The 13,598-nt window shown below is 40.8% G+C and overlaps 1 protein-coding gene across 1 annotated transcript; it reads left to right on the top strand.

The window, feature by feature from the left end:
• Positions 1-11,508: 11,508 nt before the first annotated feature.
• Positions 11,509-12,855, top strand: LOC126998267 (N66 matrix protein-like). Its single transcript, XM_050859740.1, has 3 exons — positions 11,509-11,826; positions 12,060-12,187; positions 12,318-12,855. Exons 1-3 carry the CDS (start codon positions 11,727-11,729, stop codon positions 12,576-12,578), a joined length of 489 nt encoding a protein of 162 aa, XP_050715697.1. The 5' UTR covers positions 11,509-11,726; the 3' UTR covers positions 12,579-12,855.
• Positions 12,856-13,598: the final 743 nt, after the last annotated feature.

The raw sequence follows: 13,598 nt of genomic DNA on the forward strand, positions 1-13,598 counted from the left end.
AAAATAAATAAATTTGCATAAAAATATATATACAAAACACACATTAGATAATGTAAATGAGTAAAAAAATATGTATACAAAATACCTATGAACCAATCTAAATTCGTATCGAGTTAAATTAAGAAGATACAAATAAAATAATGTAATTTTGGATGAAAATATATATAGAAAATATATATAAAATAACCTAAATACGAATACAAATATACACATAAAATATTTAAAAAAAAATTAAATAAATATGAAAAATAAACATAAAATAAGGTAAATTTGTAATGAAATATATGTAAAAATACACATAAAATGATATAAATTTGTATGAAAATATATATACAAATACACATAAAATAACATGAATTTGTATAAAATTTGTATCAAAATATATACGAATACACACAATAAAATAACGTAATTTTTTATGAAAATATATATACAAAATACACATAAAATAATGTAAATACGTAAAAAAAAAAAATATATATATATATATATATATATATATATATATATATATATAGAGAGAGAGAGAGAGAGAGAGAGAGAGAGAGAGAGAGAGAGAGAGAGAGAGAGAGAGAGAGAGAGAGAGAGAGAGAGAGAGAGAGAGAGAAAAAATACACATAAAATAATGTAAATATGTAATGAAAATATATACAAAATACACCTAGAATAATGTAAAATTGTATCAATATAAATGCACAGAATATCATTAAAGTAATGTAAAAATAAAAACAAAGATGTAAAATACCCATAAAATTACTCAGTTAAAAAAAAAATATATTCAAAAATACACATCAAATAATTAAATTTGTATTAAAATAAATATACAAAATACACATACAATAAGATGAATTTTTACTGAAATAGATATGCTAAATAAACATAAAATAATATAAATTTGTATCAAAACATATTCGAATACACAAAATAAAATAACGTAAATTTTTATGAAAATATATATACAAAATACACATAAAATAATGTAAATACGTAGAAAAATATATATTTAAAATACACATAAAATAATGTAAATTCATATCAAAATGAATAAACAAAATTCCAAAAAAAGAATGTATATTTGTAGGAAAATATATATACAAAATACAAATAAAATAGCTAAAATTTGTATAAAAATATATACAAAAATACACAAAAATAATATAAATTTGTTTGAAAATAGATATGCAAACTACACATAAAATTAGGCAAATTTTAATTGAAATACATATACAAAATACATATTAAATAATGTAATATAAAATATATAAAATATATAAAATATATAAACAAATACATATAAAATAACGAACAGTTGCATTAAATATATATACAAAATATATATTAAATAATGTAAATATGTATAAAAATAGATATACAAAATACACATAAAATAATGTAAAATTGTTTAAAAAAAAATAAACAGAATATATATAAAATAATAATAATATAATAATAATAAATAATAATAATAACAATAATAATAATAATAATAATAATAATAATAATAATAATAATAATAATAATAATAATAATAATAAAGATGCAAAATACCCATAAAATAAAGGATATTCTTTAAAAATACATATACAAAAATACACATAGCATAATTAAATTTGTATTAAAATTAATATACAAAATGCATATTGGGTAGGCGGTGGCCGAAGTGATAGCGTACTGGACGCACATTCGCCGCGTGATGGACGACGCGGGTTCGAATCCTCACGCTACCACTCGGATTTTTCAGTCACCGCCGAGTGGCTTAAAACTACCCACATGCTGTCCTGAAGACCACCCATCAACCCGGACTCTAGAGGAAGCCGTCCAAGCGAATCAAGAACGAGTTCCGGGGGGCAGCATGAGCCAATGCAAGATGGCGCCACTATAAACACTCGCCTGCGCCAGAACGGGCTGGGCCGACCATCAGGCCCCACCTGGAAGAAGCCTTGGGCCGACCATCAGGCCCCACCGGGAAAATGCCTACCGGCACAATAGGCAACAACGTAAAAAAAAATATATATACAATAAGGTAAATTTGTATTCAAAAAATATGCAAAATACACATAAAAGAGTGTAAATTTCTTTCAAAATCTATATACGAATACTCATAAATCAACGTAGATTTCTATAGAAATATATATACAAAATACACATCAAATGATGTAAACACGTGCTTTAGCATGCAACTGAGTCAGGGAAGGATCACTTTGTTGGGCTTCTTTAAGGTTCTGTTCAGGGAAAATTGTTGGAATGAGACTGGGGAGGTAAGGTAGGCTCAGAGATTTTACCAGCTTTAGATTGTGATCTAGTAATGGCGCAACTAGGGAGTAAGCTGGGTTGATCTTGTTCGAGATCAGCTGTTGGATTCTCGGACAAGGGTGACTTACATGTTATTAATGATGGATATACCAGACTTCCAGCAAGATCGTTACCAAGGATTAAGTCAACATCGGGGATGGGCAACATCTTACTTTCACTTACTCCCACCTTAACAACCCCCTGAACCAAGTCACACCTCAAGCCCACCCTGGCAAGATGTGCGGGAAAAGGATCATGAAAATCCTTCAGGTACACCATTTCACCGGTGTAATTGTCATAAATATTAGGCAAGGCAGACTGCCTGATGAGGGATTGGGCGGCACATGTATCCTATCTATCATGTATCTATCCTAACAGGGTGCTTCGGCTGGCCAGGGCCAAGAAAAATTGTACCGGTGGAACGGAAGGGTTGGAATGGGTCATCAGCTTTGGGTGGCAGAGTTTGAATGGAAGTCACAGGTTTGTTTGTAGCCATCTTCGCCACTTTGCATTTGGGGTCGGGACAGTTTGTAATTACGTGCCCTGATTTTTTACAAAAGAAACACAATTAATTAGGTTTAGCAAGTTTACCATCCCTGGTCTTAGTGGACTCAGCACCTTCAGAACTACCAGGCAACCTAACATTAGGGTTGAGGTGCTTCCTCTCCCTGGTTGGCGACTTGTGATTTAGAGCATAATCATTAGCCAACTTGGCTGCCTTGATTAAATCTGTCTCCTCCTTGTCGATGATGAGGCCCTTGATAGAGTGTGGAACTCTTCGTAGGAACTCTTCAATAGCGATCAAGTTGAACAGGTCGTCAAAGGTACTTACCACGGCTGACTTTAACCAGCGCTTCAAAGCGCGAATTTTGTCAGAGGCGAGCTCTGTGTAAGTTTGATATTGTAGTTTACCAAGGTTACGAAAAACCTGACGGTAACCCTCTTTATTGATGGAATAAGCTGCTTAAACGGCCTCCTTACCTGTTTTATAGTTGGTATTGTCTTCAATGTGATTACAGACTGTTAGAACCTTGTCAGACACTTTGGCTTGATAAGCAATACCCAACCTGCTGGAGGAATTTCAAAGTGAGTAGCTGTTGACTCAAATTCTCTAAAGAAAGCTTCGGGATCTTCATCAGGGAAAGAGGGAATCAGTTTGATATACTTTAATACGTCAGTTTTACGGGGAATTTGAGTCTCTGCAGGTGGTTTTGAATTGAGCTGTTGTAGTTGGTAAGCATGATTCATCACCGTATCTTCATTTCAAGTTCTAGCTGTTTGAGTTTCATTTCCCGTTCTTGTTGTCTAATTTGGCTCTCATGCTCCCTTTCTCTTTCTCTTTCCTCCTGTTCCCTAATTCTTTCTCATTCCTCCTGTTCCCTGACTCGTTCTCTTTCTGCATGTTCCATCTCAAGTAGCTTTGCTTGCATTTCGATCTTCATAATTTATAACATGAGCTGAGCATCAGGGCTGGAGGCTTCAGGGTTAGGGAATTTAACCGTTTCTGTATCCCCAAGATGGGCAAGGATGAGAGTTCTTAATTGATCTTTCCTAACATCTGAAGTGAAAGGTATGTTGAAAGTTTAAGCAATGTACTTTAGATCGTCTTTAGATACTTTAGGAGTCTTAAATTCCTCTATGTCGGGGTTACCTGTAAACTCTACGGCGTCAAATGTAGCCATGATGAATAGTTCTATAAACTTTAAGTGAAACCTGCTAGTAGCCTTATAAATGAAAGGAAAAAGGTTATAAGGCAATAAGAGGCTTACTGTTATTCAGTTGAATAATTAGCAGGTCTTTTTTTTTTTTTTTTTGTTTTTTTGTTTTGTTTTTTTGTTTTACGTCGCTGCCTGTTGCGCCGGTAGGCATCTTCATGGTGGGGCCTGATGGTCGGCCCAAGGCTTCTTCCAGGTGGGGCCTGATGGTCGGCCCAGCCCGTTCTGGCGCAGGCAGAGTGTTTATAATGGCGCCATCTTGCATTGGCTCATGCTGCCCCCCGGAACTCGTGCTTGATTCGCTTGGACGGCTTCCTCTAGAGTCCGGGTTGATGGGTGGTATTCAGGACAGCATGTGGGTAGTTTTAAGCCACTCGGCGGTGACTGAAAAATCCGAGTGGTAGCGTGGGGATTCAAACCCGCGTCGTCCATCACGCGGTGAATGTGGGCCCAGTACGCTACCAGTTCGGCCAAGGTGTTCTTTAGCAATGGTTAACAGGGATAACAACCGAATAATGATGGGCTATTATCGATATTGATCGTAACTATCTAGCATTAACCAGGTAATGAGGGTTAAATACCAAAAAAAGATCACTAGCTGTAACCGGAAACAAGATGGCTAACGACTAGTGGACAGGGTGGTAATAACCGTGAACAGCATGGTTAACTACTAGATTAGTGATTTACAATAATCCACCCCCCGTTATATTATCACAACTCACTTTTTGGTAAGCACTCTTGGGCTTCAGATACTTTACCCCAATAATCCCACAATATTATACAGAATATCTTGAATACGGTACTTTTCATTATTTACTGGCTGAAAAGTTAAGGGAAAGGTCACGTTAATGGGTAGTATTAGCTAATTTTAGGTATGAACTTTTAGTTCAGTACAGGAAAATGGACAGTGAGTCTAGTTCAGGCTGATGGGAAATAAGGCTTTAAACTGGGCAAATCACATACGACACACTCCTATCCTACTAAGTTATTTATACTTAATTGGCCACTTAAACATAAATATGAGTTAGCAGGCTTCACAAGTTCACTTACAGAGGTAGATATCCCGTGGAGGAAGGCAATAATGACTTTAATAATTACTGTTACGTTAAATTGGTCACTAAGGGTTGCTGGACAAATATTACGTTACGTTAAGTTATAATTATGAAAATCCCGGACCGGCCCCCAATTTGTTACGTCACCAAAAGGAGGGGTGATAGCTTTCAGTGACGAACAACTCTAAGTAAAACAACAAAGTTTTGTATTTGTTACAATGTAAGTTCGTTCTATATGCAAAACAGTGTGAGTTCAGCTAATGTAAGTTCGTTCTATATGCAAAACAGTGTGAGTTCAGCTAATGTAAGACCGTTCTATATACAAAACAGTGTGAGTTCAGCTAATGTAAGTTCATTCTATATACAAAACAGTGTGAGTTCAGCTAATGTAAGTTCGTTCTATATACAAAACAGTGTGGGTTCAGCTAAAATGGTTTACAGCATTACTTTCACAATAGGATCCGCTTTCTACTGTTTCTCAGCTTTCTATTCACTATAATGTAAGCATACGCTATGGCAAAGTGATGTCTCTTTACACCCATTCGAAGAAGGCTTTACGAGAATACTCTCAAAGTCATAGAATGCTAAATAAGATGGATCATATGCTTTAGCATGATTAATAAATTTCACAGTATATCCTGCAGATGGGAATCTTAGTCTTGTGATCATCATTGGGTGCTCAGCAAGCGTTGTCTTGTTCTCACAGGCACACAAACTTCAATGGAGTTTTTCCATGCTGCATGGTTCTTTTTCATTTCCCCGCCGTAGGATAGTTTCCTTAAGCAGTTAATTAGAACACCAACGAGGGAAGAAAATATTTTGGATTTGTTGTTAACTAATAAAGAGGACATAATAAGCAACATTGAGGTTGGGGGTTCATTAGGTAAAAGTGATCATAAGGAAATTAGATTTAATATTAAATGGGAGGATAGAGTCAGCAGAAACAACGCTTAATACCTGACTTCAGGAAGGCGGACTTCGAGGGTTTAAGAAAGCAGCTGCAAAGGCTTAAGAGAGTAAGATCAGAAGTAGCTGAGAGCTTAAACCACAGGGTTCGTTATGTTGGGAGTATAGAACGTGTAAGAATTCCTTTTTCCTGGAGTTCACCATTGGAATACGCGTTCACCTGGGAGGCTCTCCAACAATGTTTGAGCGAAACTGTAGGGATTCAGGAGTATTTATACCCAAATCAACAAGAAGATATCCATAAGGACGTGAATATACAGCATATATATATATATATATATATATATATATATATATATATATATATATATATATATATATATATATATATATATATATATATACAAACTGGTTTGCCTTCTTTCCGAATATTTGTCTGCCCAAACAGTGAATTTGAGATACATCTTACTTAGTGAATAACACGAGGGAAGGAGAGGAAAGGGAGGAGGGAGGAGGGGGGAGGAGAGAGAAGAGGGAGGAGAAAGGTATGATGGAAGGGAGAGTTGAGCGAAACTGTAGGGATTCAGGAGTATTTATACCCAAATCAACAAGAAGATATCCATAAGGACGTGAATATACAGCATATATATATATATATATATATATATATATATATATATATATATATATATATATATATATATATATATATATATATATATATATATACACAAACTGGTTTGCCTTCTCTTTTCCGAATATTTGTCTGCCCAGACAGTGAATCTGAGATAAATCTGACTTTTTTTTAACCCTCTCGCGCACGATGACGCATTTCATGTCATCAAGGGTAAAAGGTTCTGGCGGACGATGACGCGAAACGCGCCATAAAAGTAAATAAAAAATTATTAAAAATTAAGTTTTCGATGAAAGTGCGTCAAATTTGCAGTTGTTGGGATGAGTTTCTTAATAGTAACATATGGCAGTCTTTCTAAGGAACGTAGATGAGGAGCTTTGAGTGATTTTTATTTGTTAGGCTACTCTGACGAGAGAAAAAAAATAGTTTTCTCGGTGTAACTCGGGAACTAATAGACGTATGAGGAATTTGAAGATACCATTAGAATCATCACTAAATTCCGCTTAGGAACATATATTCGGCCAAAAAAGTTGGCCCACAAAATTTCGAGCTAGCCGCAGATTTCTCAAGAATCAGAGGAGAATGGAACACACACACACACACACACACACGCATACTTTCCCTCTCACATCGCTCTCTCTCCCTTCCCTTCGCTGACTCACTGAGGTATTTCTGGGTTGCCTTCGTTTGAGCGCTATCTTGATCTAGGGAAAAAGGTAAACTCGATGCGGCAACGCCTAAGGTCATATGACACCGAAGAGCAGGCAGAAAATATAAAGAAATGCAAGCTGAGAAAAGAAATAAGAAGAAAGAAGTTAAGAAATGAGATATAAGACATTAATTAATGCAAAATCAGAAAAAAAAGACTTGGTGCTGCAGTGTTTAGGGTTAGATGGCACCAAATAACCGGAGTAAAAAAAAAATATATATAAGTTGAGGAAAGAAATAAGAAGAAACAAGTTGAGAAATGAGAAATAAGATAATGATACAATACACCTAGCAAAAACTTAAATAATTTATCGAGTCTTACGTTCAATGGCGAATTTTTATTTTATTTTCGGACTTGCATTAGAGAGTAAATTCATATTCCAGCCTGGTCATTAACCTAATGTCTTTAACCTTTTCCGTGATTATAATCTTGTGGTCATTCGAGCCCAAGATCTTATCTTAACTCTTCAAGTACCCCCTCTACCGTCACCCCCCTCCCTGCTGGGCACCCTACTCCTGTCACCCTCCTGCTTCCGTACGCTAGCCTGAGAGGGAAGGGGTGGGATGGGGTGGGGAGGTGAGGGTGAAAAGGTGAAAGAGATGGGAGGGGGGGGTCCAGATACCCCCTCTTTCGTAACCCCCCGCTGACCCCCCAACCCCCACTTCCAGTCCCCCTGCTGCGGCAACCCCCACTTCCGTACCGTTGGTATCCTCCCCCCTCCCTGCTGGGCACCCCTACTCCCGTCACCCTCCCGCTTCCGTACGCTAGCCCGAGAGGGTTGAGGTGGGATGGGGATGGGGGGGGGTGAGGGGGGGTGAAAAGGTGAAAGAGATGGGAGGGAGGGGGGGGTCCAGATACCCCCTCTTCCGTAACCACCCCGCTGACCCCCCAACCCCCACTTCCAGTCCCCCCCGCTGAGGCAACCCCCACTTCCGTACATTTGTTACTACTCGCGTGATACCACATGGAGGCGGGCGAGCGCCGAGCGTCACTAAGATCCAAACGCTACCGGTACTAGCGGCAAAGCTCAGTGCCGAGTGATCATGACGCTTCCCGGCACCCGAGTGATCATGACGCTTCCCGGCACCCGAGTGATCATGACGCTTCCCGGCACCCGAGTGATCATGACGCTTCCCGGCACCCGAGTGACCATAAGGCATCGCGGCACCAGGTACTGGAACCGGGTGCCGCGAAGAACGTCATGATCACTCGGCACTGAGCATTGCAGCTAGTACCGGTACCGTTTGGATCTTAGTGACGCTCGGCGCTCGCCCGCCTCCATGTGTTTTCACGCGGTATGAGCCCTGTGTGGAGACGCTGAGTCACTGCCTCGCTGACCGTCTCCCCAAGTTCCCACCATTTTGTCCTGCTCTTCGTTTTCATCACAGCTCCCGTTTCCATTATTTTATTATTTTATTTATTTATTGGAGTTACTGGATAATTCTTGATGTCCGATTCTTTTTCTTTTTTAGGTTGCTAATAAATATTGTTATTGTTATTAGACTATGATCGAGTACATCCATAATAACTATACATGCTATTTTTTTATCGAAAAAATAAATATTCACTTCATTCAGAGAGAGAGAGAGAGAGAGAGAGAGAGAGAGAGAGAGAGAGAGAGAGAGAGAGAGAGAGAGAGAGAGAGAGAGAGAGAGAGAGAGAGAGAGAGAGAGAGAGTTTTCTTTACAGGGAATTTATTTGGGAATTTCATCAGAAGTCATTAAGATTAAAAAAAGTACTCCTTCGGGTACCGGTACCGGTACTAATGGTACCTGAGTTTTCGGTACCGATACTACCGGTACTCAAATTAACGGTACTTGCCCATCCCTACTGACTGGCTGGGTGCTAAGGCGACGGGAGCAAGAGAGAGGCTGTGGGCTGCTCACCGATGGGAGGGAGGCGAGACACTGACTGGCTGGGTTGAGCGAGAAAAACTAATTTAGTCAGTTCCCCAGGCGCCCCCCTCAAGATAAGTTAGTTTGCTCTATGCGAAGGACAACCCGGACTTATATTAGCGCGTCGTTAAATGTATATATGCACTACTCAGCATTTCTATAACCCAGCACGCACACGGTGGCCCCCAGAGGCACATTGCAGAGGTCGTGTAGCATGAAAACAAGCTGCTGTGGCGCCAGCTAGAGGTGCGTGGAACTCCAGTGTTTTATTTGTAATGGAGGAATATAGTTTTAGAAAGCGGTCAGGAGAGAGAGAGAGAGAGAGAGAGAGAGAGAGAGAGAGAGAGAGAGAGAGAGAGAGAGAGAGAGAGAGAGAGAGAGAGAGAGAGAGAGAGAGAGAAGGGGAGGAGGAGGAGGAGAAGAGGGGCAGAATGGGAAGGAGGGGGGAAAGGGGTAAATAGAGGGATGAATAAGGGGACACAAGACCAGAATCGTGACACACCATCTTCTCGCTGACGTCAACGGTAATAAACTTAAAAAGAATAATATTCCTTGCTGATAGAACGGTTGATGGAGCGAGATAATTAAGAAGGTCGGGTCTTAAGCTATGTACTACTACTACTACTGCAACTACTACTACGCAAGTGGAAAGACTATTTTGAGGTTACTGAGTATGGAAGGAAGGAAGGGAAAGGAAAGGGAAAGGAAGCCAACGAAGAAAGGATAAGGGAAGGGAAGAATAAGGAAGAAAAGGAAGGGAGGGAAAGGGAAGGAAGGGGAAAAGAAAAGAAGGAAAGGAATGAGAAGAGACGCGAAGGGAAGGAAGAGAAGGGAATTGAAGGAAGGGGAGGATGGGGAAAAGAAAAGAAGGGAAGGAATGAGAAGAGAAGCGAAGGGAAGGGAATTGAAAGAAGGGGAGGAAGGGGAAAGAAGAAGAATAGAGAAGGGAAGGAAGGGAAAGAGAACGATGGGAAAGAATGAGAAGAGGAACGAAGGGAAGGAAAGGGAAGAGATGCAAAGGGAAGGACGGAGAAGACGAAGGAAGAAAGGAGAAGAGGAAGGAAGAAAGGAGAAGAGCAGTAAAGGGAAGGAAAGAGAGGAAAAGGAAAGGGATTTCTCAGGGCTTTCATGGAAGGACGATTTAGGATGAGCAAAGGTTGTCGGACGGCATTTATATTTTTCTCGTTTACCAATAAATAAAACAACGAGAATGATCAGCTACATTTTTATTAATAGTGTCACTTATTGTATTGAAGTGTAATTGTTAGAAGCCCCAGAGAAACACAGGTAATTTACGATAATTGAAAGAATAACTCAAGATTCGTGGGCCCTGTGACCCTATACCCGCTAGTTGGCAACGCTGGAATATTCCTCATTTGCCGGCAGGTTACGTGGGAGAAACTCTAGGAAATATTTGCATGGACACTGGTTCTGCGGGATGCCTTCGCTGGGTATCTTTGTGGTCCTGTGTGTTAGGGCATCCATCTGTGTATTTCTTTACTTATCTTGTGTTTGTTTATCCCTTTGTTTATCCCTTCATTCACTGCTTTGATTGCTTTCTCGATTACCTTCCATTTGTTTTCTTTCTCTACGTCGTCCTTTTTTCCGTTTTTTTTTTTTTTTTTATCTTTGTCTTCCCTGCCCTGTGGGAAAGAATCAAAACAATGCATTGAAGAAAAACACACATGGAAACATTTCCATTTTTCCATGTGTGTTTTTTTTCAATGCATTGTTTTGTTTCTTTCCCTCTTTCACACTTAATTTCTTTGTTTTCCTTCTTTCTTTTTTTCCTTTTATTTAGAATTCTGTTTATTCGTTTTTCTTTTATTTCGTTTTCTTTCTCTTCCTTAATTTTTTTCCTTTAATTCCTTTTTTTGTTTTCCCTTCCCTTCCTTTCTTTCCTTCCTTTTAGCTTTCTATCTGTGTGTTTAACGTGTTGTATATTTGCCTCGTTGTGATACACAGGAGCACTTACACTCGCGGGGCCCGTCTCCAAATTTAGTTTATCAAGTTTAACCTTGAATTCATGTGTGCTGGGAGGGGGGAGGGTTAATGTTTTATTCAGTGCAATAAAGAACGCACACACCTACTCCTGCCTCTCTGTCTTACAATTCTGGAGGCAGTCTGGTGTTGATGAGACGGTAGGGAAACGGAGTGAGGACACGGGAAAGGTCTTTGGTTGGCTTGTAGCAACCCCTCGCCTCCCGTCTATACCTCACCGGGAGTGGCTTACGCCCGTTTCAACAGGTATATATTTAGGGGAGAAGTAGACATTGGTCACTTCAGCGTCTGACCATCTAAGAGCCAGCCTCTTGCCCCTTTCTCGCTCCCTTCGCCGAATCAGCGTCCAGCCAGCCAGCGCCTTCCTTCCCTCCCGGCGCTGGGCAGCCTACAGCCTCTCACTCTTGCTCCCGTCGCCTCAGCACCCAGCCAGCCAGCGCCTTCCCTCCCTCCCGGCGCTGAGCAGCCCACAGTCCACGCTCCGTGTTCTCCCTTCGCTCCGTGTTCCTCCCCGCCTCCAGGATGGGTCGCCGGCCTCGTGGTGGTCTGCGGTGTGTGGCAGCGGTGGTGGTGGTGGTGTTCATGCAAGTCCTGCCCGCCACGTCTGCTCCTGCCCCTGCCGGTGAGTGAAACACAAGCCGACGGACGACAGGAAGACAGACTGACTGCTGGAGCGACAGGCTGACAGTGACAGGCGCAGGAACTAGCAAGAACCCGCGTACTGCCATGGTGGAGAAACAGGCTGACAGACAGACACTTTTATTATTATTGTTATTATTATTATTATTTGTTGTTGTTGCTGTTGAACAGATTTTATTGTTACTGATATAATCGTGATGCTGGTTGTCTTCACAGGACAGGAGCCCATCACGCCCTCGCCTTTTGGGGGGCAAGGGAACCAAGGCGGTTTGGACTACGGTGACTTCGAAGGCGGAGGCGGCGGCGCAGTCTTTAATGGCTTGGAGGCCAATAGAGCAAGCTCCGTGAGTGTTTTTTTTTTTTCTTTTTTTTTTGTGTGTGTGAGAGAGAGAGAGAGAGAATTGTTTTTGTTATGCAAACAATTATTACATCTTTAATTTAATTCTCTCTCTCTCTCTCTCCGTAACCTAACAGGGAGCCCTCTTCAGCAAAGGAGTCGGGGCTGAGGTTGTGGCATTCCAGTCCCCTCATCAGTTCACCTTCAACGGCTATCACGGCTACGGTAAGAACGGTTTCAACGGCGGCTACGGTAACAACCGCGGCTACGGTAACAACGGCTTTAACGGTTATAACCAAGGCTACAGTAACAACGGCTACAACGGTTATAACCGCGGCTACGGTAACAACGGCGGCCAACGTGGCTTCCGTAACTCCGGCTGTCAGTTTGGATGTTAATGGCTATGACGGCTACTTCGGCTCCGGCGGCTACGGTAGCTACGATAACAACGACGACCACGTGACATTGGTGGCTTCGGTAACTTCGGCTGTCGGTGGGGACGTTGCTGGCTCAGGTCAAGATCTAAAGGAAGAGATTATTTAGATCTTGACTTAGGCCAGTCCGTCCATGGCAGCAAGTGATATGGCTTAATTTTATGTTGTCTGCTTTTTTGTGTTTCTTTGTATGTCTTGTAATACGTTAATGTTTTTCAGTGCAATAAAGAACGTACACCCACTCATGCCTCTTTGTCTTTGAGTTCTGGGGGCATTTGAAGGCCAGAGCAGAAACACGAAAAAGATCAGACCAGGCCGGAGCGGCGCCTTATGCCCCCCTCCTGAAGGCGTTCATGTAGGGAGGAGGAAACACAGGCGAAGGAAGGCTGCTGCAGAGGCGGCCAGTGAAGGGATGAGAGACTGGAGATACTGGCTAACTCCAGGGATTTGGACGGCATGCGGGTGGGCCTCTTGTAGACTCCTGGGTTCTTTTGTTCTTATGTTCTTAATGTTTATTGAATTTGGTCAAATTATGATTACAGCCTCCTTCTCTTCCTCCTCCTCCTCTACCCCTGTAGAATTATCGGGATGACCGTAAGACCGTGACTCCAAGGTGCTAATGTAGTATCTTTTGTCCTCAACTACAGATATCCCTCTCTTGGGATATTTTACTGTACTCATTCGTCCATTGTGCACTGTGAATCCCTGATAGCCAAAGGTAAATGTTTGCTTCTGAAATAAGACGTCTTTGTATCGCTGATGAGCAATTTTTTTCTTTATGAGCTTTGGAACGCTCTTAGCTGAACTCAACCGGTCACCGTCTGCCAAGAGGATGGAGTAGCACTTTGGTCTTACACCTACAAATTCTGAGATGGTTCTTTCCCTCACTTCAGACTTGAGAAATCCGAGCTTGCCTTTGTTGTCTGTGTTGTACAAGGAATGTGAGGAGCTAAAGTTACTTGTGTCTATATAGCTTTTGAAGGG

This window comes from Eriocheir sinensis, chromosome 13 (assembly GCF_024679095.1).
Source record: "Eriocheir sinensis breed Jianghai 21 chromosome 13, ASM2467909v1, whole genome shotgun sequence".
NCBI classification, from domain to species: domain Eukaryota; kingdom Metazoa; phylum Arthropoda; class Malacostraca; order Decapoda; family Varunidae; genus Eriocheir; species Eriocheir sinensis.

What these genes read in the sequence shown, in the direction of transcription:
- LOC126998267 (XM_050859740.1), top strand. Translation starts at nt 11,727, where the DNA reads ATGGGTCGCCGGCCTCGTGGTGGTCTGCGGTGTGTGGCAGCGGTGGTG. An exon ending in GTCTGCTCCTGCCCCTGCCG is followed by an intron (nt 11,827 to 12,059) that starts GTGAGTGAAACA and finishes TTGTCTTCACAG; the next exon opens with GACAGGAGCCCATCACGCCC. An exon ending in AGGCCAATAGAGCAAGCTCC is followed by an intron (nt 12,188 to 12,317) that starts GTGAGTGTTTTT and finishes GTAACCTAACAG; the next exon opens with GGAGCCCTCTTCAGCAAAGG.